Source organism: Cyprinus carpio, chromosome A13 (genome assembly GCF_018340385.1).
Source record: "Cyprinus carpio isolate SPL01 chromosome A13, ASM1834038v1, whole genome shotgun sequence".
NCBI lineage: Eukaryota > Metazoa > Chordata > Actinopteri > Cypriniformes > Cyprinidae > Cyprinus > Cyprinus carpio.
This window is the reverse complement of record NC_056584.1, coordinates 26,463,866-26,491,819: the sequence shown is the minus strand read 5'-3', so window position 1 is coordinate 26,491,819 and position 27,954 is coordinate 26,463,866. Positions and strand designations below refer to the sequence as shown.

The 27,954-nt window shown below is 32.0% G+C and overlaps 1 protein-coding gene across 1 annotated transcript in view; it reads right to left on the bottom strand.

Moving 5' to 3' along the window:
• Positions 1 to 27,954, bottom strand: part of LOC109103547 (signal-induced proliferation-associated 1-like protein 2) — a 95,552-nt gene that overhangs the window by 41,197 nt on the left and 26,401 nt on the right. Inside the window, exons 5-9 of the mRNA XM_042769530.1 lie at positions 26,129 to 26,303; positions 24,275 to 24,378; positions 21,688 to 21,845; positions 20,733 to 21,309; positions 6,687 to 6,951 (exon numbers count right to left, since the gene is read on the bottom strand). Coding sequence (XP_042625464.1) covers positions 6,687 to 6,951; positions 20,733 to 21,309; positions 21,688 to 21,845; positions 24,275 to 24,378; positions 26,129 to 26,303 — 1,279 coding nt within the window. The remainder of the gene's footprint in view (positions 1 to 6,686; positions 6,952 to 20,732; positions 21,310 to 21,687; positions 21,846 to 24,274; positions 24,379 to 26,128; positions 26,304 to 27,954) is intronic.

The window sequence follows — 27,954 nt, the reverse complement described above, 5'->3', positions numbered from 1 at the left end:
AATGAAAATGACAAAAAATACAACAAAATGACTAAAATTTAAACAGAAGATATTAAAAATAAAAAGTAAATCAAAATATTGCTAAAGATTTTTCATTTTTATGATATGCAATATGTATATGTATAATATTTATAATATTTATAATGTGTAACTTTTAAAAATAATAATACTAGTTATTATTATATTTATTTTTTATATTTTTTGTTTTTCTATTATTACATTTTAGTAATCAAATGATTACCAGTAATCAAATTATATAATGAAATATATAATATGTTACACTATTATTACATTTTAGTAATCAAATGATTAATATGTAAGTTGTTTTTAGTACATTTCTTTCTTGGTTGGATTTCCCCCGCTGTAAGCTTTGCATGAAGTTCAATGCAGTGGTGTGTTGAGGTGACTGATGTGAAAGGCTCTTTAGTTCTGGGACTCAAATGACCCTTAAGTGTTTATCAGTGAGCAGAAATCAAGGAAAATTCACATGCAAATGCATCCAGACGTGCTGTTGAAACATTAGCTGCAGCTAACAGCATTGGCTCATGTGTTTGAAAACTCAGTCAGCATCAATGCATTTACAGTACATCACTCACAGACACAACATAATGAGAACCAGTTGAAAAGAAATGCAAACTTCTGAACTGCAACTTTGGCGACCCGAGCATATATGAGATATTGAGTGTTTACAGAATAAACTGGTCAATCAGTTTCTTTATGTCCGTTTCCCTGAATAATATCCAAAACTTGAGTTAAACAATTCACAGCATAAGCCAAAGACAGTTTAAAGAGCACACTAAAGCTAATGTGTGTATTTTTCCACACGTTTATGTTTTACTTCAACTCCCACACAGAACAAAACATTCAGATTTTCCACATCAAAACCTGGAACCTCTGACCTGCGCTGACATATTGAGAATAATCTACAGCGTGTGAATGTGCCGAGAAACACGAACCCAACTGCATTTTGGAGGAAGCTGTTACAGATTCAGTATGTTGTTTTAGAAACACACTTGATCCCACACGTCTAACCAAGAGTTATTCTTAACGTTAGCATTTTTATCCAAGAAAAAGCATGTTAAGCAAACTTTGAGGGCCAGTTTTCATCAGAGAGCTCATGCAATATGGGAGCGTTCGCACCGCTGCTCAGATTTATAGAGCGATGTTTTCCACTGCGGCCCGCCAAGATCTGCACGAGTCAATCCTTTCACACTACTGTATTATAACAGAAAACACGAGTGTGGGATATAAAGGTAAGATACTAATGAGCCTGCAAAATGCAATAATGATCAGTACTGACTGACATAATATAGCTTGTGAAACACCATATGGATAAATGAGCTATACAGGCTACACAAGGTCAAATCGAGCATGCAACATTTCCTGATCCTGCAAAAATTGCATTAGGTATTCAAATTAAAGTAATCAATTATACCTTTTATCAAATTAACTAAAATAATATATAAAAAATGTTTTAATAATATATATATGTATAAACCATCTACTATAATTTTACTGAATAATAATAACAAAATATTTTATTATAACTATTATTATATTATTATAACTTTATTATAACTATTATAATTGGAATCAAAACAACATAAATTAGAAAAATTATATATTTTATGTGTAATGATAATTGATTATGTGGTATTATATAAAAAAATTTATGATTTAATTATTTAGTTTTATGATAATATGCATTAAAAATTTGGGGTCAGTAAGATTTTTTTTTAAATAAATAAAGTTATTCAGCAAAGATGCATTAAATTGATAAGGAGTGACAGTAAAGGCATTTATAATGATGCAAAAGATTACTATTTCAAATAAATGCTGTTCTTTTGAACTTTCTATTGATCGAAGAATCCTGAAAATTAAAATGCATCACAGTTTCCACAAAAATATGAAGCAGCACAAATGTTTTCAACATTGATAATAATCAGAAATGTTTCTCGAGCAGCATATGAGAATGATTTCTGAAGATCATGTGACACTGAAGATTGGAGTAAAGATGCTGAAAATTCAGCTTTGATCACAGGAATAAATTACATTTTACAACATATTCAAACAAAATACAGCTATTTTGAATTGTAATAATATTTCACAATTTTACAGTGTTTACTGCATTTTTGATCAAATAAATGCAGCCTTGGTGAGCAGAAGAGACTTCTTTAAAAAACATAAAAATATTTGATAAGAACTATTTTTTGATGGTAGTGTTTTGTTGGTTGTGTATAATTTTTTTAAACTAGTTTTTTAAATTAGATTTTTTTATTGTAGTTGAATATCTAAGCACCATCTGATACCATCAGTGTAACATCACAGTACTTCTTTGTATGGCTGGGAAATCAAGCCTCCCTCAGACAAAAAAAAGTGTATTTTGTCTTTTAACATCAATCGTTTTTTTTTTATCTCTTATTTTATTTTGATGATATATTTCTTTTTATGGTTGTGCAGAGTCCAGTCTGAGCTGGTGAAATACGGCTCTAATATTAGCCTTACCCAGAAAATCTATTTCTTTACACTAGAGCAGCAGGATGTGTCCGTAACCCTGCCGTTCTCAAGCTTCTCCATCATTTCTATATGAATCTTTAAACATGCCGCCCATATATCACACTAATGAGCGAAAAAGAGAAACATTTCAGATGTGTCTACACTTAAAATGGCTCACTCACGGATTGAAAATGCAAACAGCGGGTAAATATTTGGTTTTCAGACTAATCAGGGAGTGTTTGTAATGTTACCGACGTCTGACCTGAAACATGAGACTCGGCTGTATATGAGAATCTGGCCGTTTATACTGCGAGTCTTTCTTTAAAGTTCATGTTTATCTGGGTGTAAAGTTCATAGATGCTGGACGCTGTGATGAAATCTGGAGTTCAGGCAATTCTAGAAATATTCTGTGGTCGTTTAACTGCATCACTTGCAATTACATTTACAGTGATGCATTTGCCAGATGCTTTTATTCAAGGCGACTGGCATTGCATTGAAGGTACAGTATGCATTTAATCAGTTCTTGCGTTCCCTGGGAATCAAACCCATGACCTTGTGTTTTAAAAAGCAAATGTGCTACAGTAATTCTTTGTTTTAATGCCTCCCAATAGCATGAACCCAAACACACATTTAAAGGAATAGTTCACCCAGATATTAATACTTGCTGAACATTTACTTGCTGAGGCCATCCGAGATGTAGATGAGTTTGTTTGTTCATCAAATTTGGAGAAATGTAGCATTGCATCACTGTCTCATCAATGGATGCTCTGCAGTGAATGGGTGCCGTCAGAATGAAAGTCCAAACAGCTGATAAAAACATCAGCACTCCAGTCCATCAGTTAACGTCTAGTGAAGCCAAAAGCTGCATGTTTGAAAGAAACAAGTTCATCATCAAGGCATTTAACTTTAAACCTTCACTTGGTCAAAATGCAAGTCCATAATCCATAATAATGCTTCCTCCAGTCAAAAAGTGCATCTCCTGTTGTCGTCTTGAATCAAAAGCTGTTTTGGCTCGTAAACGGTGCTTGACCTGTGCAGATTTCTCTCCTGATTCAGATCAGACCTTCACTGGAGGAAGTTTATGGACTCATATTTTAGCCAGAAACAACGGTTTGAAGTTAAAAATGCCTTGATGGATTTGTTTCTTTTAAACATGCAGCTTTTCTCTTTTCAAGATGTTAACTGCTGGACTGGAGTGCTGTGGATTACTTGTGGATTATTGTGATGTTTTAATCAGCTGTTTGGACTCTCATTCTGACGGCACCCATTCACTGCAGAGCATCCATGTGAGACACTGATGCAATGCTATCATTTCTCCAAATCTGATGGAGAAACAAACTCATCTTAATCTTGGATATTCTGAGGGTGAGTACGTTTATCCTAATCTTGGATGGCCTGAGGGTGAGTACGTTTTGAGCAAATTTTCATTTTGGGTGAACTACTCTAAAAAAAAATGCTAGTTAAAATCCCTCCACGCTTTTACTCTCCTGACATCTCTGATGCACAGGATGATGATCTGTTGCCAGGATTATAATTGCTAATGTTGGCGTCCCACATTGCTATCAGCAGAACATACAGAAAAAAACAACAGGTCATCACCTAGCAACCACTCGGAACAAACTAGAAACCACACATCAACAATCTAAAATCACTCAGAACCTTAGCAACCACACAGCAACACCCTGACAACCACCTGACCGCACTGAAACATTGTAGCAGTGTGTTTTACGCACTCAGAAAATGTAAAAATACAGTTATCCATTATGGTTTATAAGTCAGTCGAGAGTTACTCATAGATCTAAATGACAAACTACTTGAACATACAGGACCCTTGATGGTCAGTCATCATAATACTGAGATGCTCTGCTCTGTAAATAAGCTTCTGCTGCGTCATGCATGATGACAGATGATCACGTATGATCACAGATCACTGTAAGAGGATTTGCTGACATGTTGGATTGACAGAGGGATGTTTGGATACAATCAGCATGTGTTCACATGTGATGTGACTATACTATGCCAGTATTAAAGGCACAAATATAGGAACGACAGAACAAACCTCTAGATTTACACCGCTCTGTCCATCAGGCATGTTTGTGAGCTAACTGAATAAAAGTTGTGTATAAATGTATATAAATAATAATTCTAATGAAATAAATTATTATTATCATTCAGAATATATGTAATAATAAAATATATAACAAAAATAATACTTATAACATTATAAATAGATAGATAATTATACTTATATACAGTATGCATTATTATTATTACAATATCTGCAATCTTAATAATATAAATTATTATAATAATATAAAAGTAATTAAATATATAATAACAATTATAAGTGATTATTATTTAAAAAAAATTATTAATAAAAAATTAAAAGCATTTATAATGCATATCATTTATTTCATAATTTATTAAATAAATAAAAACTAAAAAATATATTTTAAATATATAAAAAGAGTAAAAGTTATAAAGAACATTAACTGATTACCCAGTAATTTCTCGTTTTCATGAGATTTACTTTAAAAGGCCTTAACACTCTTGTTTTGAAATATGGATGGGTGGCTGATGGTAAGTGATTGTGCAGGTGGATCTGTCCTGTTTTAACTGGAGGGACGAGCAGACGAACCCTAAAAGCACAATCTGCTGCGCTGCGAGTCGTCAGACATTTCTTCAATAATCAAACACCTCCTGCCGCTATCGCTGGGTGAAAGGATGACCGCCCGTGAGCGTCAGGCCTCGGCCCAGCTGGCCAGATCTGTCAGCCGCATTACTCCACTGCTGTCCCGTCTGCTCAGGAACGTCAGCGCTCTGCTTCTGTTACCACTGATCCACTACAATCACTTAAAGAGCTTCCCGGCGCAGACTGTCCCTTCACAGCAAATCAGCTCCAGAGTGCCATCATGCTAACAACACTGGATGATGGAGCGACTTGACAACAAGAAGTGTAGTGTAGTTTTTACAGCTTATAAGAGTGAGATCTCAAAACTCAGACTTCATATCCCATCCAACACAATAAATCATGTGAGTAAAGCTGGGAAAAAAAACACACAGAAAACCTGCTATTAACTTCCATCTTGGGTGATTTATTTAGCCAAAGTAGTGAATTTCATACAGAACTATGAGTTAATAGTGAATATTTAACATCTTCAATCATGGCTAAAAGAATAGAACAGAAAAGAATAGAACAGAATAAAATAGAATAAAATAAAATAAAAAATAAAATAAAATAAAAAGTAAAATAAAATAAAAATTATTAAATAAAATATAATATAATATAATAAATGTTATATAATATAATATAATATAATATAATATAATATAATATAATATATAAAATAAAATAAATATGTGCTGAATAAAGCCCTATCTTAAGTATTACATTTATGTATAAAATTAATAAAGCCCTATAATGAATAAACATTTCTATAATATAATATAATAAATATTGATAATAAATTTAATAAAAATTTTTGATTTTATAATAATAATTTATGTAGTATAAATTTGTTGTTTGTAATGTTTTATTTTTGTTTTTTATTTTTTTTAATTTTGATTTAATTTTTGATATAATATAATATAATATAATATAATATAATATAATATAATATAATATATCCGAGCAGCTGAGTCCTTAGCCATCTTCAAGAATCGGCTAGAAACACATCTCTTACATATTCATTTGACTCTAGCACTCTCTATTCTAATTCTACTCTTAAAAACTTGTCGCTTTTAGACTTGCACTCTATTCATTTGCTGCTTGTTTTCTTTAAAAAAAAATCCTACCACTAGTTTTCTAATCTTTTTGTATTCTATCTGTTTTCTTTTCATTTAGTATACAATTAACAAAAGCAGAAAGACCTCTAACACTAGCTTGCACTAATCTTTTTCTATTCTATCTGTTTTCTTTTTAAAAACCCTTGCTATGTGTACATGTTAAGCTAACTTGTTATAGAACTTATATATCATTGCTCTTTTGTTGATTTTGATTGCTTCCATTGTCCTCATTTGTAAGTGGCTTTGGATAAAAACATCTGCTAAATGATTAAAATGTAAATATAATATAATATTTTAGAGATCTAGCTTTTATCAGGAAAAGGTGGTGACACATGGGATGGATGTTGATTGTTGATAGGGGAAAGGGGGAGGGGGAGGGACAGATCAGTTATATGTTATGTTCTCTCCGTCCTCGTACGGCTGGATAATGACCACCTTGACGGTGATGGAGGTGCGCAGCAGGTCGATCATCTGCTCGTGGGTCAGCGTGGCCACTGCCACCTTGCAGATCTCCACCAGCCGGCTGCCCTGACGTAAACCGGCCTTCCAGGCGTATCCAAACGGCTCCACGTCTGCCACGATGCCCTCGAAGTTGACGTGGAAGCCGAGCTGACCGAGACCGTTCCTGCGCAAGGTCATTTCTGTGGTCTCACAGCCACGCGTGACCATCTGGAGCAAGACAGAGAGACAGAGAGAGAAATCAGCCTCAATCTAGCATCACATGACTTCAGAAAATCATAACTATTTATAAATGCACTTTTTTGAGCTTGAAGGATGGATGTGAAACAGCATGGACATTCTTCACACCTGGGTTTGGAAACATGACGATAGGTAAATAAAGCCAGAATTATTTCCAGGTGAACTGTTCCTTTAAGTAGCTCCCATGTGAAGGACAGACGGTAACATTGAGATGAGCCAAAACAAGAGATAAAACCAACATCCCCCGGCAACATTTACATCCGAGCGGGACGGATGCGTGACTGTATGTCCTCTCAATCTAAAGAGCCCTTCATATGAGAATAAAGACAAGGGCACTCCAGGGAAAAAGTTTTTTGGAAAGGAAAAGGCTGATCTGGGAGATGCAACGAATCAGTGGAGAGAAAGAAACATCACAGCAATGATTCTTTTGTCCGATGGTAAAAGCAGAAAATATTTACCATAGAAGCTCAAGAAAGCAAAGCTTAATACTTCTGCATTACTGATCTGGGAGATGCAAAATAATATAATATATAATATAATATAATATATAATATAATATAATAATATAATATATAATATAATATAATATAATATATATATATAAATAATATAATATAATATAATATAATATAGAGTTGATGAACAAATCCCCATCCCTTAGGTGATAAACAAAGAAAACAAGAAAAAAATATTTATTTTAAATAAAAATTTGAAAAAAATTAACATTTAAAATTAAATATTAATATAAGAAAATGTAACATAATATAACATAATAATATTAATAAAATGCTATATAATACTTCAATTAATACTTCTGTAATACTTCTGTATTAGATCAAATTAAAATAGAATATTGAAAATTTAAATGTTAGCTAGCCATTGTCACATTCTTTACTTGCGTAATAAAAAAATAACATTTAAAAAATTTAAATAGAATAGAATAGAGGTGTTGAACAAACCCCATCCCTTAGGTAAACTTCCAAATATATTGGAATTTTGGTGTTGAACAAACCCCATCCCTTAGGTAAACTTCCAAATATATTATATATTTAAATTAAACATGATTATAAAAACATAGAACAATTACAAATTATGAAACTATTGTAAAATTCCAATTTATTGTTATTATAAAATTTGTAAATATTTTATAATATTTTTATAATAATTACAAATGATTAACAAACCTATAACCCAAAGCATAAAATGTCCAAAAAATAAATTGATTAAAATGTATGAATTTATAATATAACACAGAGTTGTTGAACAAACTCCTATCCCCGAGTATTAAACTTCCAAAAATAAATAATTAAAAAAACTGCAATATAATATAAAGTTGTTAAACAAACCCCTAATCCAAAGTATTACATTAAAATAAAACTTAAATACTTAACCCTAAGTATTAAACCTTTAAAAAAGGGTCTAGTAATTAGCATTAATCCAGTATAAACACACCATTCTGAGATGCTGCCATGTTCAGCTGCAGTGAAACACGCTCACACGGTCATGTGACACGCCACCGTCACGCAATCTCATTCAGTCATTAGACTGCATTAACGAGAGCTGGCCTCCAAACCAGGGTAAACAGGAGTGGACAGGCAGGTAAAGGGTTAAGGGTGCATATAGGAGAGTACAGTGATAGGTAAATGTGTATTTCAGAAGTCGGCGGAGTCATAAGTCACAGGAGCGGGAGCTTTGAGGAGAGGCTGATCCGTCTTAAAAGCTTTACTGTAATAAGCTGAGCTAGTGAGAGTGACTTCTACTGTTAGTGTTAGTTAGTTGTCAACAAATACAGTCATTTTAATGCACTGATTCAGTGACCGACATATTAGTATGAATGAACAGCTTCATGATTCACATGGTCAACAACAACAGACCAATCAGCTGTGAGCCCGAGGCTGGACTTCCACAACAAAATTTATTTAAAATCTGACTTCATTTTAAACTGGTATCGATTCATCTGAAAATGACTTTTTGAATGGGAAATTTTAGAATAGCAAAATAATGATGCATGCTAATTGTTAGTACTGCTTCATCTTCATACATATGGTTAAAAACAAAAGATTATTCACTTTAAAAAAAGAAAAACAGAAACGATACCGTATCATGGATTAATTAATGGATAAATAAAATAACTGAATAAATATTATTTTAAAAGCAAGAAAATATTTAATTTCCATTGATGCAATGATCAAATGTTATGCAAATATATAATGAACAAAACTGATAGAATGAATGAATGAATGAATAAATAAATGTAATTTAAAATTAGAAGTCCAGAAAATACACACATTTTATTTGATGTAATAATCGAATGTTATGTAAATATATAATGAATAAAACTGAATGAGTAGACAGATAGAAAAAAATTTAAGGCCAGAAAAAATGTGAAATTTTATTTGATGCAATGATTAAATATTATGCAAATATATAATTAACAAAACTGATAGAATGAATGAATGAATGAATGAATAAATAAATGTAATTTAAAATTAGAAGTCCAGAAAATACACACATTTTATTTGATGTAATAATCGAATGTTATGTAAATATATAATGAATAAAACTGATAGCATAAATAAATAAATAAATAATAGAAAACAGAAAACAAAATTTGACAGCCAGAAAAGACTTTAGAGATTTTCATTGATATACTGATTAAATGTTATGTAAATAAAACATAATGAATAAAACTGATAGCATACTGTAAGTAAATAAATAATAAATAAACACATAAATAAATACTGAAAACACTTAGAAGGCCAGAAAGGTATCAGAAATTGTCTTTGATGTACTGATCAAATGTTATGCAAATATATGTATAATGAATAAAACTGATAGAATTAATGAATTAATTAATAAAAATGAGAAGGCCAAAAAATATATATTTTTTATTTTATGTAAATATCAAATGATATGAAATTATAATTAATGTAACTGGTAGCACAAATAATAAAAAAAAAATGATAATGCCAGATAAGATATTATAAATTTTATTTGATGTAATATCAAATGTAATGTAAATAAAAACCTTATGAATGATTGAAAGAATGAAAAAAAATGAATGAATGAATGAATGAATGGTGCTAGCAATAGCAATGATATGGGTTTGATTCCCAGCAATGAAAGTCGCTTTGAATAAAAGCATTTGCCAAATGCATAAATGCAAATGTAAGCTCTCTGTGTACAAAACATGCACCAGTGAAATATTCACAGTAACACCAGGAACGTGTAGCAAATAAGCACATTTTGTGTGTTTTGATTTCACACTGACTTTTAAAGCAGCCCAACCTTGTGTTTTCCTTCAACACACATCATTAGACAGATCAACGAGACGCTGAAGCACTGCTGCTTCCATCCAGTACAATGAATCATTTCACAAAGAACAACAAACACACTCCAAGACAGCAGCTAGAAGCAAAGAAAAGCGTCAAGTGAGCGATCTGCAGTAATCCTCAGAGGGAGGCTAAACTCCGGCTCTTCCCACACGTCTGTGTCTGCGCTAAACTGCTTTAAAGAGAGCAGTCTGTTGTGCTGACTGCTGGAGCGCCTCACATTACAGCCCCGCTCCCAAACTCTGTCTGAGGAGGTGCTGACACACACGCAAGTGCTGTCAGTCCGGCCCGTAATGCTGAGGAGCTCCTAGACGAACGTGAAAGAGAAACACACACGCAAACAGCTAGTATGAGCCGAAACCGTGACATTCTGTGGCGAGCACGGTGTCAAAACTAGCACTACACAACAACTCTCCAGTATTGAGACATTTTTGCACTCAAGAAACGCAAAATAAAGTACAAAACGGCCAGTAAGTGTGACATTCTAATGAAATGGTATGTATTGTATGATGTATAGATTTTAGATATAGATACAGATATTTTCTTTTATGCCAAAAATCATTAGGATATTAAGTAAAGGTCATGTTCCATGAAGATATTTTGTAAATGTCCTACTGTAAATATATCAAAACTTCATTTTTGATTAGTAATATGTATTGCTAAGAATTCATTTGGACAACTTTAAAGGTGATTTTCTCAATATTTAGATTTTTTTGCATTCTCAGATTCCAGATTTTCAAATAGTTGTATCTCAGCCAAATATTGTCAGATCCTAACAAACCATACATCAATGGAAAACGTATTTATTCAGCTTTCAGATGATCTATAATTAAGACTGGTTTTGTGGTCCAGGGTCACATATGTGATCCGCGCTGGCAAAATGAGTCAGAATATGCACTGCTAATTTTGAGCTAAAGGCAAAAGAAAGTAGAAAATGTCAATTTTGGTCGAATTTGAGGGTTTCACAAGAATGTAGCTCCAAGTAGTAATTAAACATCTAAAATGATCTTTATTTGTGTGTTTTCTGAGAGGTGCACCTTTTTTCTCTGCTCTGCTGCTTTGTGTATATTCACAGCCAATTCTTGATGACATGAGTCTGAACCAGTGAGATGCATGTTATATTTTTGTCCGATTCCAACAAATCATGCATCATTTTGCATCAAGGTTTTTTTTTTTAATTTTTTTTATTTTGTATGATGTTGTTTAATGCTTTGAAGGTTTTTACACTGCTAAAGAGTTGGATTCTAATGCTAAACATGACCAAAGTCTCAAATAAACGAGTTCTGACAGAGTATTTCTGTGCCAAAGTTATGGGTTCTTGTTTGGTTTAGGTTTATTTTTGTTTTTTTTGGGTATTGATGTTGTTGTTAGGGGCAGGATTCTTCTTTAGGAAGAGCTCGCGCACACATCAACCAGAGCGAGAGCAAGAGCAGCCCAAGGAAGTCGTTGGCAGCGCTTCACAAGGCTTGCTCGACTATTATGTTTTAGGGTCAAAGTGACATTTTTCACCTGAGATACGGAGCCAGATCACAGGGGGTAAAAATGACTTTAGAAAGATGGCAGCATCAATATATTATCTTTACACAGAGATTGGTTGGTCTATTAGTAAAATCTGTTGACTTGAGCAATCTTTGTTGCATTATATGACAGTGGTGACCATTAAAAAAAAATGGGAAATAGCACTTTTCAAGTTTTTTCTCCAAAGTTTGCATGCCTGTTACTCAAGAAGTTTTAAAGATATCTTAATGCCCTTTTAGATTTTGGGTCTTAACAAACTTTCCGTTTAACATCTTCAATTTTAAAGCTCTATATGATTCCATTCCAGCAATATTGGGATCTTAAGATGGCTCCAGGAGTAAAAAGTTTAGTAAGTAGTTTACATTTTCCGTGCGTTGAGTTGATTTGTTTTTTTTTTTTTTTTTTTAGGGAGGTATGTATGAAGAACAAATAATGTTGGAACTAAAAATGTATCTTGTTTCCCAATATCAAAAATAACTGCACAGAACATACCTGTCTGAGTGCCATTGATACTCTTTTTTCATAGTTTGCATGACTGCAACTCAAGAAGTATTAAAGATATCTTAATATGATTTTAGATTTTGGTTCTTAACTTTTCTTTTGGAATCTACATTTTCAAGGCATTGAAACTCAAATTGTAGCTTGTTTCCCTCAATCAAAACAGTTGCATAGAACGTACAGTACATGTTTGAGTGTTACTTGCTTTACAAGTATTTTACATTGTTAGTTCATGTTAAAAATTGTTAACATAAGGAACCATATTGTAAAGTGTTACTGTATTATCTAATCAGCCTAGAAAAGTAAAAAAAAACAAACACTTTTCTGACTTTCAGACTTTCATGTACTTGGATTTAATTAACATTACTAGCATTAAAGGTAAAAAACATGATTTCATATGCACTATTCAGAGCTACTCAGCATAACATTGTCTAAAATAGACATAACCAACACAATGTCTTCTTGTGATGAAAACTCTGACTCAAGGTATGTTCACACAGCGAACTCTTTAACATGCAAGAGAAAGCGGTTTCGCTACAGTTTAATGATGGAGGACTGCCATTAATCTGCCAAATCTACATGCAAACAGAAGTAAAGCGAGAAAACCTGCTCAACCAAACTAGGAAATGGAGAGTACTGTGGGTTCTTTGAAACTTTTGGCAGCACGAGAGGCTCAGAGAGAGTCTGCAGATGTGAGGCGTCCCGGTCTCACTGCCAGGACTTGAGGTGCAGCGCAGATGTCCAAACGGGACGCAGAGGCCCAGATGGACCGTACAGCAGACCTGTGCCTTCTGACAGCTTCTGGGCCAAACCACAGCATCTCATCCAGAAGAGATGAGCACATGCAGCAGATCCCAGCAGCCCTCTGGAAAAACACAATCCTGCTAAAGGAGCTTTTTTGCCATGCAAAGTGGTTTGGACGCAAAGCATTCTTCAAAATGTTCCAGTTAAAAAGTAAGTCAAAGGATGACTAACATTTTTTAAATCAATGGCTCAAGAAGGCTGCATTTATTCGATTTAAAAGACAGAAACAGTAATATTCTGAAATATTATTACAATTTAAAATAACTGTTTTCTATGTGAATATATTATAAAGTGTCATTTATTCCTGTATTTTCAGCATCATTACTCCAGTCTTCAGTGTCACATGATCTTCAGAAATCATTCTAATATGATGATTTGCTGCTCAAGAAACATTTCTGATTATTATTAATTTTGAAATCCGCTTAATTTTGTATAATCAAATTTCTTTTCAGAACTCTTTGATGAATAGAAAGTTTAAAAGAACAGTATTTATTTGAAAATAGTGCTCTCAAACAATTAATCACGATTAATCGCATCCAAAATAAAAGTTTTGTTTAAATAATATATAAGTGTGTGTACTATGTATATTTATTATGTATATATAAATACATACACATGCATGTATATATTTAAGAAAAACATTGTTTGTTTATTTATAAAACACTTATATTATTATATAATATAAATTAAATATGTGTACAGAAACAATTTAGCTACAGTTTTTGCTAGATAACATGTAGTTTGACCTCAAAGAAAAATCAGTGTACAATATTATATATATATAATATGTATATACACACACACATGTTTATGTGTATATATGTATGTGTTATATATATATATATATATATATATATAGATATATATACACACACACACACATGTAAATTTTTTTAAATTATATACATGTATGCTTGTGTATTTATATATACATAATAAATATAAATAATATATATAGTATATATTATACATGTATGCTTGTGTATTTATATATACATAATAAATATAAATAATATATATAGTATATATAAACAAATAAGTAAATAAATATTAGTTTTTTTTAATTATTAAAAAAAAAAAACTATTATTATTATTACTATTACTTTAGTCACTTTTGATTCATTTAATGCATTCTTGCTGAATAAAGAGTATTAACTTCTTAAAAAAAAAAAAAATGTTACTGACCCCAAACTTTTGGAATGGTAATGCACTGCTGTTATAATATTACTAGTTCATCAGTAATATTGCAATGATATTTTACAAAATTGCTGTTTTACTGTATTTTTGGTCAAATTAATGCAGCCTTGGTGAACATAAGAGACTTTTTTCAAAAACATCTTCATTATATATATATATATATATATATATATATAAAGATGCTGCAGACTGTGTCACACTCATTGTCGTGTCTGTAGAAATTTGCTAGTGTAAAGTCTAGTGTGACCGCGGTGGAAGTCCAGTAAATAATGTTGAAATCACTTCCAGCACCTTTCCCTGCTAACTGACAGCACTTGTAAAGCAGACAGTGGAAGTCAGATAAGAGGGCATAATTAGCATAAGCAGCGAATGCTCCTATCCCGTCCTTGATATTCATTGGCTCATTCCGTATGCAAATGTATCCCGTCCTCCAGGAGCGGCACTGGATGCGCTACAGGTACAGGATGTCAGCTCAGATCTCACACACACACACACACACACACGGTCGCAGCTCTGTGTTTGGCTCGTCTGTTACAGCACGTGGCTCTGAGAAACAAGGACACCCTCATAAACGCTGACCTGCAGTGCTGTGACTTTGAAGGTGTGCGGTGGGTTTCGCTCTACACTCAGAGACAGAGACGCTTCATTTAATGAGCCTGACCACGATGTTCACAAAACAACACAAGCTCGGTTTTAACACCCAACAAATCCACAGATTCTGTTTTATTATTTATAATAATTAATCACTTAAGCTTATCAGTCAGGGTTGGGCAAAATTATGAATTAGATTAAATTTATTATTAGACTGAATTTATTAAAGATATATAAACCTACATGAATTGTAATTGAACTAGTTACATCCACAGTATGTTGAATCTGAATGAAAAAAAAAAGACTTTATTGTGATTTAAAGAATTCACATAAGCCATTGAATTTCATTAGTTCAATTTCTGCTATACATCATCAATAATTATACAAATTAATTATGTTCATTTATGTACTGACTGTGATAACGGATTAGACATATTTCTTTCTAAATAAATTTCAGGATATTAATTTGATATTTATATTATTTATATTTATTTATACCATTATTACATAAAGAGACTATAAAAAAATGTTGTTGGTTTTTGTGATGTGCTTTTATTTTTAATATTATGTGTGAGAAGTGTATTTTGATTTTTTTTTATTTTTGGTGTATAAAATATTATAAAAAATTTAATGTACAATTTCATATATACACATATACATTACATTAGTGATGCATGATTATGAGGAACCAACAGTAATCCTTTCAAACGCAGTAGTCTATATCCAATAACTACTGGATGATGTCACAACCATTGCTACGTTAATGATGTCACATACCATTGTTTGATGCAACTGCATGCCAACCTTTTTATATTTATATAGTATTAGGCCTCATTTAAATTCATGTCAACTATACATGGATGGATGGTTTCTTCTTCTTTTAAATTTATAAAAAAAGTAAAAATATGAATGTATTATAAATAAATACCAAATAAAATTAAAAATGGGAAAACCCTTAGATAACATTGTAGAAAAAAAGAAAAAATGCACTTAGTACATGCAGAAGAAACATAAACAAAATTGTTGGCCTTCGTGACACGATTACGTAATTTAAAATGCAGATGTAAGAAATCGGAATTAGAAATTAATCCACAATTGTGCATATACACCCTAATATACATACATTTTTATTATGTATTACATTATTATTATTTATATTAATTACTTATATAATTATAAAATTTGCTATATAAATATATTACATATAAATAAATATTACGTTACCTTATAATCTAGTCCAAAATAATATAATAAAAAACATTACGGCAGTAATATGAATTCATAAATAATATGAATCTTAAATTTAAATCTTTAAAAAGTAATGTCTGCAATATTTTACAATATTACATATTAATACATTTTAATAATATTGATAATATTTATAAAGTATTTTAGAAGAAAAATATATTAAGAATTAAATTGTATTATATTATAATCTAGTCAATATTATTAGTGTAATTTATTCAAACTCAAAGTCAAAAGTAATGACTGTAATTTTTGACAATATTAAATTGTAATAAATATCAATATTAATAAAGTATTATAGAAGAAAATTGTACCTGCATCTATACTAAATTCATGGTAAATTACATAAACCGCCGATCTCCTCTTCATAATAAAGATGCTGCTGTGCTCATATGAACACAATCCCACTGGGTCACTAAGCAGGGATCTCTAACCTCCATCAAATCAACTAAGCGCCTAGACAGGTGACACGGGTTTGTTTCATAATGACTCCCGGATGAGAAACATCTGTTCTGGGAGTGTCTCGTCTGACAGCAGTCGTAGTCCTTAGTACACAAAGTACCGTTAGAAAATTAGGCCAAAAACAGGAGCGCTGCTAATCCCACTCGCACCCAGCGTACCACGGTAATCCCTGGAGATCCCCACGTCCCCAAACCATCCAGGAAACCCAGCTGAGCTCATCAGCCACACCATGTTATGGCTTCCTCTGTCTTTCTATGTCCTCGCTGTCGACGAACAAGAAAACCTCATGAATCAAAAGCTCTGTTCCAAAACACAGTGAGCAGCCTACTTAGGCATTTTTAGTTTTTCACTTACCACGCATAACATTTTTTTTCTCAAAAACACAATCATGTACATACAAGCTGCTCACATATTATTATAGCCCAGTTTGTGCTGATTTACAGTGAGATTAGACTTTAGCCATTTAGATATTTATAAGAAACTGAAAAAAGCACAAATGTCAGGGCATGACAAAACTTCTCCAGGCCCCAAAAATACCCTTAGACTCCAGAGGGTTAAAGGCATCACAGGAACACTATCGAAATTCTTATAAATAGTGTTAGTGCCATTTTTTATGTATTTTTCTAGACTAATACGATAATACTACTAATAATTTTATTCATCTAATATCATTTTTATGTATTTTTCTAGACTAATATGATAATACTACTAATAATTTTATTCATCTAATATAAATAATAATAACCTAATTAAAATATTTAATCTGAAAAGTAATACAATTATCTATATGATTATATATAATGATTATATTTATTTTTATAATAAATATAAATACAACAAGTAATATATATTAAATACAAATATTAATCTATATAGTGTGTGTTTTGTGATGTATTGTACTAGAATAATAAGATAGTACTAATAATTAATATAATACATTAAATAAATAAAAAACTAATTTGTGTCTTAAGTAATTCATAAAAGCAGAATTATTTATTTATTATTTATTTAATGTATTATATTAATTATTAGTACTATTATCTGATTATTTTAGTACAGTACATCATAAAACACGCACAATATAGATTAATATTTATATTATATTACTTGTATTTAAATTTATTAGAAAAATAAATATTCATTAATAATTATTTAGTATATTATTATTTATGTCATATAAATATTAAATATTATTAGACGCTGCAAAAAAGAGCGAGACATTGCATAGTGGTCAAAGACATTAAAGGGATACTTCACCCCAAAATGAAAATTTAGTCATTAATCAGTTACCCCCATGTCGTTCCAAACCCATAAAAGCTTCGTTCATCTTCGGAACACAATTTAAGATATTTTGGATGAAAACCGGGAGGCTTGTGACTGTCCCATAGACTGCCAAATAAATAACAGTGTCAAGGTCCAGAAAAGCATTAAAAGCATCATCAGAATAGTCCATCTGCCATCAGTGGTTCAACCGTAACATTATGAAGTGACAACAATACTTTTTGTACACTAATAAAACAAAAATAACGACTTTATTGAACAATTTGTCTCCTCTGAGTCTCTTCAAATCAGCGTAGCACCATTTTGGCGAATCTGAGCTGTACGCAGGCAGCGTACCCTCTTCTGTGTCAAACTGTTGAATAAAGTTGTTATTTTTATTTTATTCGTGTACAAAAAGTATTGTTGTCACTTCATAATGTTACGATTGAACCACTGATGGCAGATGGACTATTCTGACAAAGTCTTTCATACTTTTCTGGACCTTGAAAATATTACTTATTTGGCAGTTTATGGGACAGTCACAAGCCTCACGGTTTTCATCCAAAATATCTTAAATTGTGTTCTGAAGACGAACGAAGCTTTTACGGGTTTGGAACGACATGGGGGTAAGTGATTAATGACAACATTTTCATTTTGGGGTGGAGTATCCCTTTAACCACACTCTAAATGGATGTCTTTGACCACTATGCAATGTCTCGCTCTTTTTGCAGTGTCTACCCATCATTCTATGCAGCATTATGACACCAAAGTGTGGACTAATAAAGCACCATAAGGACTGAGGACGCCTTTAATTCAGGTCTTTTCTGGGAAATGGCATCGAAGAATCTGCTACAGCCTCCGAAAGCCAAAAACTGAGCGAACTGAGTGCGTTTAACTGGCTTGGGCATTTACAAGAGCCAAGAACACAGATCAGGAGCGCCGCCAGGAGTAACATACACCCCTCAAACATTCTGGCCATCGATACGACTCCATCCCTCTGAGCAATCATGTAAGGAGATTATGAAGATTTCTGAAGGCACAGATTTCATCGGGCCGAGCTCTTCACAGGTAGACATGAACATATGCACTGATGATAGAAAACTATGATAGAAAACTAAGCCTGAATATCCCCAAAGAAAAGTCATTTAAGGAATAATTAGACTGTTACCCAAGATAACATGAACACAACTGGAAGCCAACTTTCTTCTCCAGCTTAGAGAGGAAAATAATTAGTATGTTTTGATTGAGCCCGATTGAATTTTGATTTAGAGAAAACACTGAATTGAGTAGACAGATGTCTGAATGAAAGGATCCTGAAGAGATATCAACAAGATGAATAGCAATAGGGCATCATGGGAGCTTTGGTTGCTAGTTTAGGTCATTAATTTTAACATACAATACTGTTCAAAAGTTCTTTTTTTATTTTTTAGAAATTAACTAAAATTAAACCGAATTAATCAAAAGTGGCAGTAAAGACATTTATAACGTTACATTCTATTTCAAATAAATGCTGCTCATTTAAACATTCATATGGATATGAAAGAAAATAAAAGTAAGTGATAAGACATTTTATTTTTGGATAAATTATTTAATTCAACACACTAGCTCTCTTAAATCATCTTATAGTGTTATAATAATCAAAGCAGCCATGAGCTAGATTAAGATTTATTCTATGCGAACTATCACTTCAATGTAATATTATTGTTATTTTTATTTATTTTTGCATTCACTAATAAAAAGATTCTATCATTAGCTAGCTCACTGGACAGTTGTGTTATAGCAGAAAATCAAGTTGTAATTCTAACTGAAAGCAACAGTTTTTTTGTGTTTAATACTGTAAAGCTGCTTGCTTTAAATCAATATACTGTATAAAGTGCTATATAAATAAACATGACCGGAGGGCCAGATCTTGTGCAAACATATCCACATCACTGTTATCAGATAATTTACTTGACTGTATTGAGTGTTCTTTATAAAATGTTTTCTGGTGGGTGTTATCTTATGCTTTTTTAATTGCTTTTTGTTTTTGTGTCTATTTCCTTATTAAGAGGAAAGTGCGTTGCACATATTCACATATTCATCTAAACGCCACTCTCAGAAGCATCTGGTTCAGCTGCAGTGACACTCCAACTCCTTTATAAGCACCATGTTTGTCGTTTTCTATTGTATTTGCATAAAGGAGAGCTGAATTACAGTCCTACGCCATGGCGCCACACTTGTCAAACCACGTTACTGCAGGCCCTTACACCGAGTCATATGAGATCAAATGACTATTTGACAACAAAAATGTGACCATGGACCACAAAACCAGTCATAAGGGTCAATTTTTCAAAATTGAGATTTATACATCATCTGAAAGCTGAATAAATAAGCTTTCCATTGATTTATGGTTTGTTGGGATAGGGCAATATTTGGCCGATTATTAAAGTGTCAATTTTTCCAAATGAGATTGATACTTTATGGTTTGTTGGGATAGGGCAATATTTGGAAGTGTTGAGAAATTTGGATTTGAGTGTGTAAAAATTAAGTTCTTAGAAATGCATTTTACTAATCAAAAAGTAAGCTTTGATATATTTACAGTAGGAAATTTACAAAATATCTTCATGGAACATGATCTTTACTTAATATCCTAATGATTTTTGGCATAAAAGAAAAATCTATCATTTTGACCCACACAATTTATTTTGGGCTATTGCTACAAATATACCCCAGTGACTTAAGACTGGTTTTGTGCTCCAGGGTCACAAATAACAAAGTGTCTGAATTTTGTTCACAAAATTTTGCCAAGCAGTGATAAATGTGACCGCACCGCAGAAATTGTTCAAAACACAGAAATGCTCTTACCTCGAGTCTTTGTACGATCTCTCGAATGTCCTCTCCACAGTTGTCGTGCGCGGAAAGCATCACGCACTCGCCACGTTCGTAGAAGATCTTGATGCTCATGACGCCAGACGACCAGCCGATGACGTCCCGACAGGAGCAGTTAAAAATCACGTTCTTGGACTCCTCCTCGATCAGCACGATGAACTCGTTGGAAATCCCCAGCAGGCACTCCACGTCCGCCGACTGGCCGAAATCCCGCGCCACCATGCTCCACGTGATGGCACCCACGCTGTGGAGATGTGCGTCCTTCCGCGGCTTCACCCGCTCCTTCTTCTTGGCCCCTAGTGTGATGAAGCTGAATTTGACCGCAGAGTCCACCGTCGTCGTGCTCACACAGTTCTCCGCGAGGTCCTTCAGGTACTCCTGTCGCGTGCGGGTCGCCATGGCGCGAAACTTCTCTGATTTGTGCGCCGCGTTTTCCCCGTTGATCACCTTGGCCAGCAGGAAGTCCCTGAAGACGGCTGACTTGGGAAAGGTCACGCCTTTAGGAATGGGAGGACCGAACGGAGGCACGTCTTTCGATCTGGACACCGCAACACTGCAAATTCCACAAAGAGGGATTGAATGACTGGTTTAACTAATGCAAAACAATATAAGATGCACTTCACAGATCTCAAAACATTTAAAAGAAATATTCTAATTCCGTGAACCAAAAAAAGAGAAATTTAGTAATTAAACGTCTCTAACAGCTTTTGGCACTGCTTTTAAACTGAAGATCAAAAACTGCAGGCAATTAAAAATCACAGGCAAGCCAAGGATTGACACATGATCGATTCCTGTAAGTTCTACAACATTTAATGCAGGTCCTTAAGCTTCATTAATATTTTTATCTTCCCAGTAAAAAACATCAAAGGTATAATAGCTATTATTGCGATCATAATTTACGGTGTAAATCAAAGGCGTCTGGTTCACTTGCCTGTAGCAGACGTTCTCAGTGCACGGATTGTGTACTTTAACGATGACGAACACATGCTGGAAATGAGAGCGGATGTTTTTGGGTGTGAAGGGCAAGGCACCGGACTCCTGAAACACGATGGTGACGATGTCATTTCCTATGTGTCTCTTTCTGAGCAACTGGTGAGATGAGAAAGAACAGAGGTGAATGGACTCGGTGTGTGCCGTTTATTAAAGCACAGCTCAAACAGCATCTTTTGCATCATAAGGAAGAACAGGGACAGGAAGTGAGGCGACAATGTGTAGTAACAAATGCACCAGCTTCAAAGAGCGCTGAAAAAAGGTGACATAACAATCCATATCACTTCAGCTAATATATACTAACTGAAACTCCAAAAAATAACCAAAAATTACATTTTCAATTCTCTTTTATAACCAGGGCCCAAAATTAACACTTGCAGAGTGGAACATATGTATGTAAATGTATGTACCCTATAATAATAATAATAATAATAATAATAATAATAATAATAATAATAATTTTATTTAGCTAAAAATAGCGAAAAAACTAACTCTTAATAATAATAACAATTTTATGTTGCTAAAAATAGTGAAAAATAAATTAACAACAACTATAATAACTAATAATAATAATAATATTTTATGTTGTTAAAAATAAATAAACAAAAACTATATAATAAAATAATAATAATAATAATAATAAAAATAATATGATTAATTTTAGGTTGTTAAAAATAGTGAATTTTTTTTTTTAGGTTGTTATAATTATTGTATTTTTTTTTTTATAGCTAAAATTCTGAAAATAAATGTAAATTATTATTATTAATTATAATAACAATTATTAATTATATTATTTTTCACAGCAAAAAGAAACAGATTAAAAATATAACAATTATTAATAAATAAAAAAAAACAAATATCAGCATCAATGTGCCATTTGGAATAATTTTGGTGCAAAAAATGGCACAAAAGACGCCTGCAGACGCTGTGAAAGACTACTTAAAATCTCTTAAGCTCATCCATAAGTACAATATCTGAATCTGGAGAGATTTTTAGCACAGTCAGTCCTTCATTTCTCCAAGATATTTGATGAGGCAATGGAGTGAGGAACTCTTAATATTCCATTAACCCCGAGCCTGCCTTCCTGTGAGTGGCCAAGGGTTACAAACAGGATTATGGGTGAGAAGATGAGAGGCTGAGCTGTGCCCGAGTCTTCTGGAAGCTTACGGACAGGGATTTATTCACTAATCCTGTGCAATCAAATAGAATTGAAGCTGGAGAAGAAAAAGACAGAAAATCCTCTAATCCTGCCAATCGACTATCAAGAGATGTAAGTGACAGCGACAAGGCTCTAGTCAAGACACACACAGTTCAAGTCAATGCATTTGATAGACTATAAACATAATATGCTATATAAAACATATCAAATATTTTTAATGCCAATACTTTTGATGCAGTTAATGCATTTACCAAATTTGACTTAATTACAGTTTCAAATCAAATCCAGACTTTTAACAAAAGTGAAGTCTGCAGTCTTTGAGTGTCAAAATTCCATTGAATTTAATTTTTTCCACATATTATTTTGTTTTCTTTTTTCCTTTAAATAAGTAGATGTTTTTGATTTTGAATGTACATACGTTTTATTTAGAAAGAAAGAAAAAATTTAAAATTTAAAAAAGAAAGAAAAAAAACAAATAATGGGGACAAAACCGGAAATAATTAAAGAGAAACTAAATGCTAACATAGAGTTCAGAATAAAAATATATGCTGGAAATAATTAGAAACTATTCAAACCTGTATATAAAAAAGACAAAAACATATAATTCAAAAAAATGAATAAATAAATAAATAAATAAATAAATAAAACAAAATAAAACAAAATTTAATAAAATAAAATTAAATAATGCGGGGGGTGTCGAGCAAACAGAAAATAATAAAAAGGCATAAAATGCTAATATAGTTCTTAATATATAGTTAGAAATAATTATATATTGTTCAAAAAAGGGAAGACATAATTATAAATACTTCCATATTCATATTTACTTTCACATACTAAGATTACTAAATATATATTTTCATTTCTGAATATATATCATATTCATATTTACTTTCACATACTAAGATTACTAAATATATATTTTCATTTCTGAATATATATAATTATTAATTTTAAGTTAATTTAAAGCATAAATTGAAAAATAAAATTAAAATGTTCAAATCTGTGGATAGATTTTTTAATATATATTTTAATTTATAAAAACATATTCAGATTTAAAATATATTGGGAAGTACTACATCAACTGTATTAATATCAAAACCTGATGATCATGTTCTTCAGCATGATTTGAGACCGTACCAAAGAGCATGGGGCTTATAACTAACTAACTAACTAACTAACTAACTAAAGGCTGCGGGCCAAAAGTGACTGACAGACAATGGTAGTATCTGATAAAGAGGACATATCATGGTTAATATCATGTACAGTCATTCATTACACAATAAATCCCATCAGAGCCAGAATTTGAAGCCATTAGCCAATCACAGCAGAGCTCATTAGCATAAGGAGTGAAAGTGCAGTGGAGACGCACCTGCTGTCTGTTGTTGGGAGTGTAGGGCAGGAGCGTAGACACGTGAAACATCAGCTCATAGTCTTTATAGGTGGTGTAGAGCGAGTGAGAGCCGGTGGAGTCCGCTGGAACAACAGCAGAGCAGTCAACACACCACCAACACATCCTGTGCTACAGAAAGAGCTTTTCTGGATTATTCTCTGCTGATCCAGTCACTTTTTACTAAAACGTATTTGTATTATTTAGTGTGATTTTAGGATCATTTACGATCATCATACAGTTTTTTTGTCATTTGTAGTTTTTGATTATATATATATGTATATATATTATATATATTATATAATTATCTATGTTGTTTTTTTCTATTGTTTCTTTTTAATATAAGTTTTGGAAACATTACTATTTTTAATGTTTTTGAAAGAAGTTTCTTCTGCTCATCAAGCCTGCATTTATTTGATCAAAAATACAGAAAAAAAAATGTAATATTGTGATATATTATTACAATTTAAAATAATTTATTTTTTAAATTTATTATACTTTAAATTATCATTTATTTCTGTGATGCAAAGCTGAATTTTTAGGATCATTATCACATGATCCTTTAGAAATCATTCTAATATGATGATTCATTATCAAAGTTGGAAACAGTTCTGCTGCTTAATATTTTTTCAGAACATGTGATACTTTTTTAGGATACTTTGATGAATAAAAAGTTAAAAAAAAAAAAAAAAAAAAAGAAGCTATGTTTTTAAAATATAAATATTTGTAATAACAATATACACTACTGGTCAGTAATTTGGGGTCAGTAATTTTTTTTTTTCCGTTAGTTTTTTTTTAAATAAAATCAATACTTTTATTCAGCAAGGGATGTGTTAAATTGATAAAAAGTGATAGTAAAGAATATATATTATTAGAATTTTTTTTTTTATTTTGAATAAATGCAGTTCTTTTTAACCTTTTATTCATCAAATATATTAGACAGCAGAACTGTTTCCAACACTCATAATAAATCAGAATATTAGAATGATTTCTAAATGATCATGTGATAGACTGGATGTTACATGTGACACTGAAGGCTGGAGTATGATGAAAATTCAGCTTTGCATCACAGAATAAATTATTTTTTTAAAAGTATATTCAAATAGAAAACTATTATTTTAAGTTGTAATAATATTTCACAATATTACTGTTTTTTTTTTGCATTTTTGATCAAATAAATGCAGGCTTGATGAGCAGAAGAGACTTCTTTCAAAAACATTAAAAATAGTAATGTTTCCCAAACTTTTTGAACCTGTACTGTATATATATATATATATATATATATATTATATATATAATATATATATATAATATATATTATATATAATATATATGATATATAATATATATATTATATATATATATGTATATATATCGGTCAAAAAGTATGGGATCAGAACGATTTTTAATGTTTTTTAAAAAATGGATATTAAAATAGAAACCATTATTTTATATTGTAATAACACTTTACAAGATTACCATTTTTTTTCCCCCTGTATTTTTAATTAAATAAATGTAGCATTGATGAGCAGAAGAGACTTCTTTAAAAAACATCACAAGTCTTACTGATCCCAAACTTTTGACCCGTAGTGTACATAATATATATATATATATTGGGGTGACCAACATCGGTCCCGTTTAGCCACAGTCCTGCGTTTTGCTCCAACCTGTTAAAAAACATCACAAGTCTTACTGATCCCAAACTTTTGACCCGTAGTGTATATTATTGTGTAAACGTGGAAAAGTGCTATTTCTTGAAGCATCAAAGAGAGTGTCCAGTGTTTGAGGCTGATATGCTCTGTGCTGTATGTTGATGGCGTTAGGATCAGCACATACTCTTGTTGTCCAGCTGAGCTCGGTACTTGGTGAAGCCCTTCAGCCGGACTCTCTGACCGAGCAGATCCAGGAACTCGTCCAGCGCCGGGCCGGCATTCTCGTTATTGTACATCTCCTCCTCTGTGCTCTGCCCCGCTTTACAGTACAGGACGCCCACTTTGTGCTGGAAACTCAGCTGCAACACAATCAAACACACAGATTACGTCTCGAGGTCAATAAGAGCTACGGAGGCTACCTCCTTCTTTAAAGAGGGATTGTGGGTATTTCAAATAGGTTAAAACCAATCAGTCAGACATGTCAACAGAAGAATTCATGAATGAAACGGTCATCCCTGCATTCATCAGGCAGCTGCGTGTAATTTTTTAGGTGTGGTAAAGCAAAGTCTGATGTGTGTTATCATATACACGAGTGCATTCAGAAGAGCTCAGTCTGTGATAACCCAGAAGTCAGACTCCGCTCTCTTACGAGGGTCAAGTATTCCCAGCGTGCAATCATACTGTTGTCATGGCGACCTCGCTCTCGGAAACCTTTATCCGACTGTTTTAGATTAGGAACAGCCAGTGACTTCCACGGCATCTACTCGAGCAGCGCTAATGCAGTCCAGAGGAGATGCCCTACTTGGCTTCAGGAAGGACACACACACACACACACACACACACAGGGACGAGTGGAGTAAACTCGAGTGATTAAAGAGGTAAATGACGACATCCAAACCGCTGACACATTCTGAATGGGTTGATAAACGGCCAACAGACAGATTAAGACAAAGAAAATGGTGAGAAGACATAAAATGCTTGCAAGAGTCAGAAACACAGAGCGGCAAATATAACGTGAGCAGCTATACGAGCCAACAGCACTTCCTCTCAACCGTTTACATTTCAACAGCATCAAATAGACAAACCCTAGTGAGCTGCCTACCTAAGACATAATATTTAAAAATATTTTTAAGTAATAAAATATTTTTTTCTTACTTTTTTAAATTAAAACTTTATTTTTTAAAAATATTTCATACATATTTTACACTTTTAAAATATTTTTTTTTTAAAAATTTTTAAGTAATAAAATATTTTTTATTATATGTAAAAAAAAAATTATACATTTTTTTTAAAAATGTAAAAAAAAATTATATAATTTTTTTAATATATGTAATAAAAAAATATAATATATATATATATATATATATATATATATATACACACATATACACACACACACAGCACACACGCAGACACACCACACATAGATAGACACACACACACACACAGCAGAATTATATGGGGGGGTTTTTTTCAAACACATTTTACCAGTGATAAGTGATACATAATTGTCCATAATTTTTTAAGTAATATAATACATTTAAAAAAGTCAAAATTATTCATTACTTTTTTTTATTAAAACTTTATTTTTTTTTTAATATTTCATACATATGTTTTACACTTTTTAAATACTTAAAAAATAATAATATAATTTTGTCTTAAATTTTTTACTATATTATAAAATGTAAAATAAATTTATTAATTTTTTTAACGTATGTAAAAAAAAAATAAAAATTTATAGGTATATATATATATAATATATATATATATATATATATATAGGTATCTATATATATATATTACACACACACACACACAAACACACAGCACACACGCACACTGCATAATTATTAGGTGCGTTGATATTCTGATTATATGGGGGGGTTTTTTTTTAAACACATTTTTACCAGTGATAAGTGATACATAATTGTCCATAAAGGCTAGAAGTAATAAAAAAAATCCTCCTTATATTCTTTTACAGATTAAATGAGGCAAAAAAGAGATTTAACT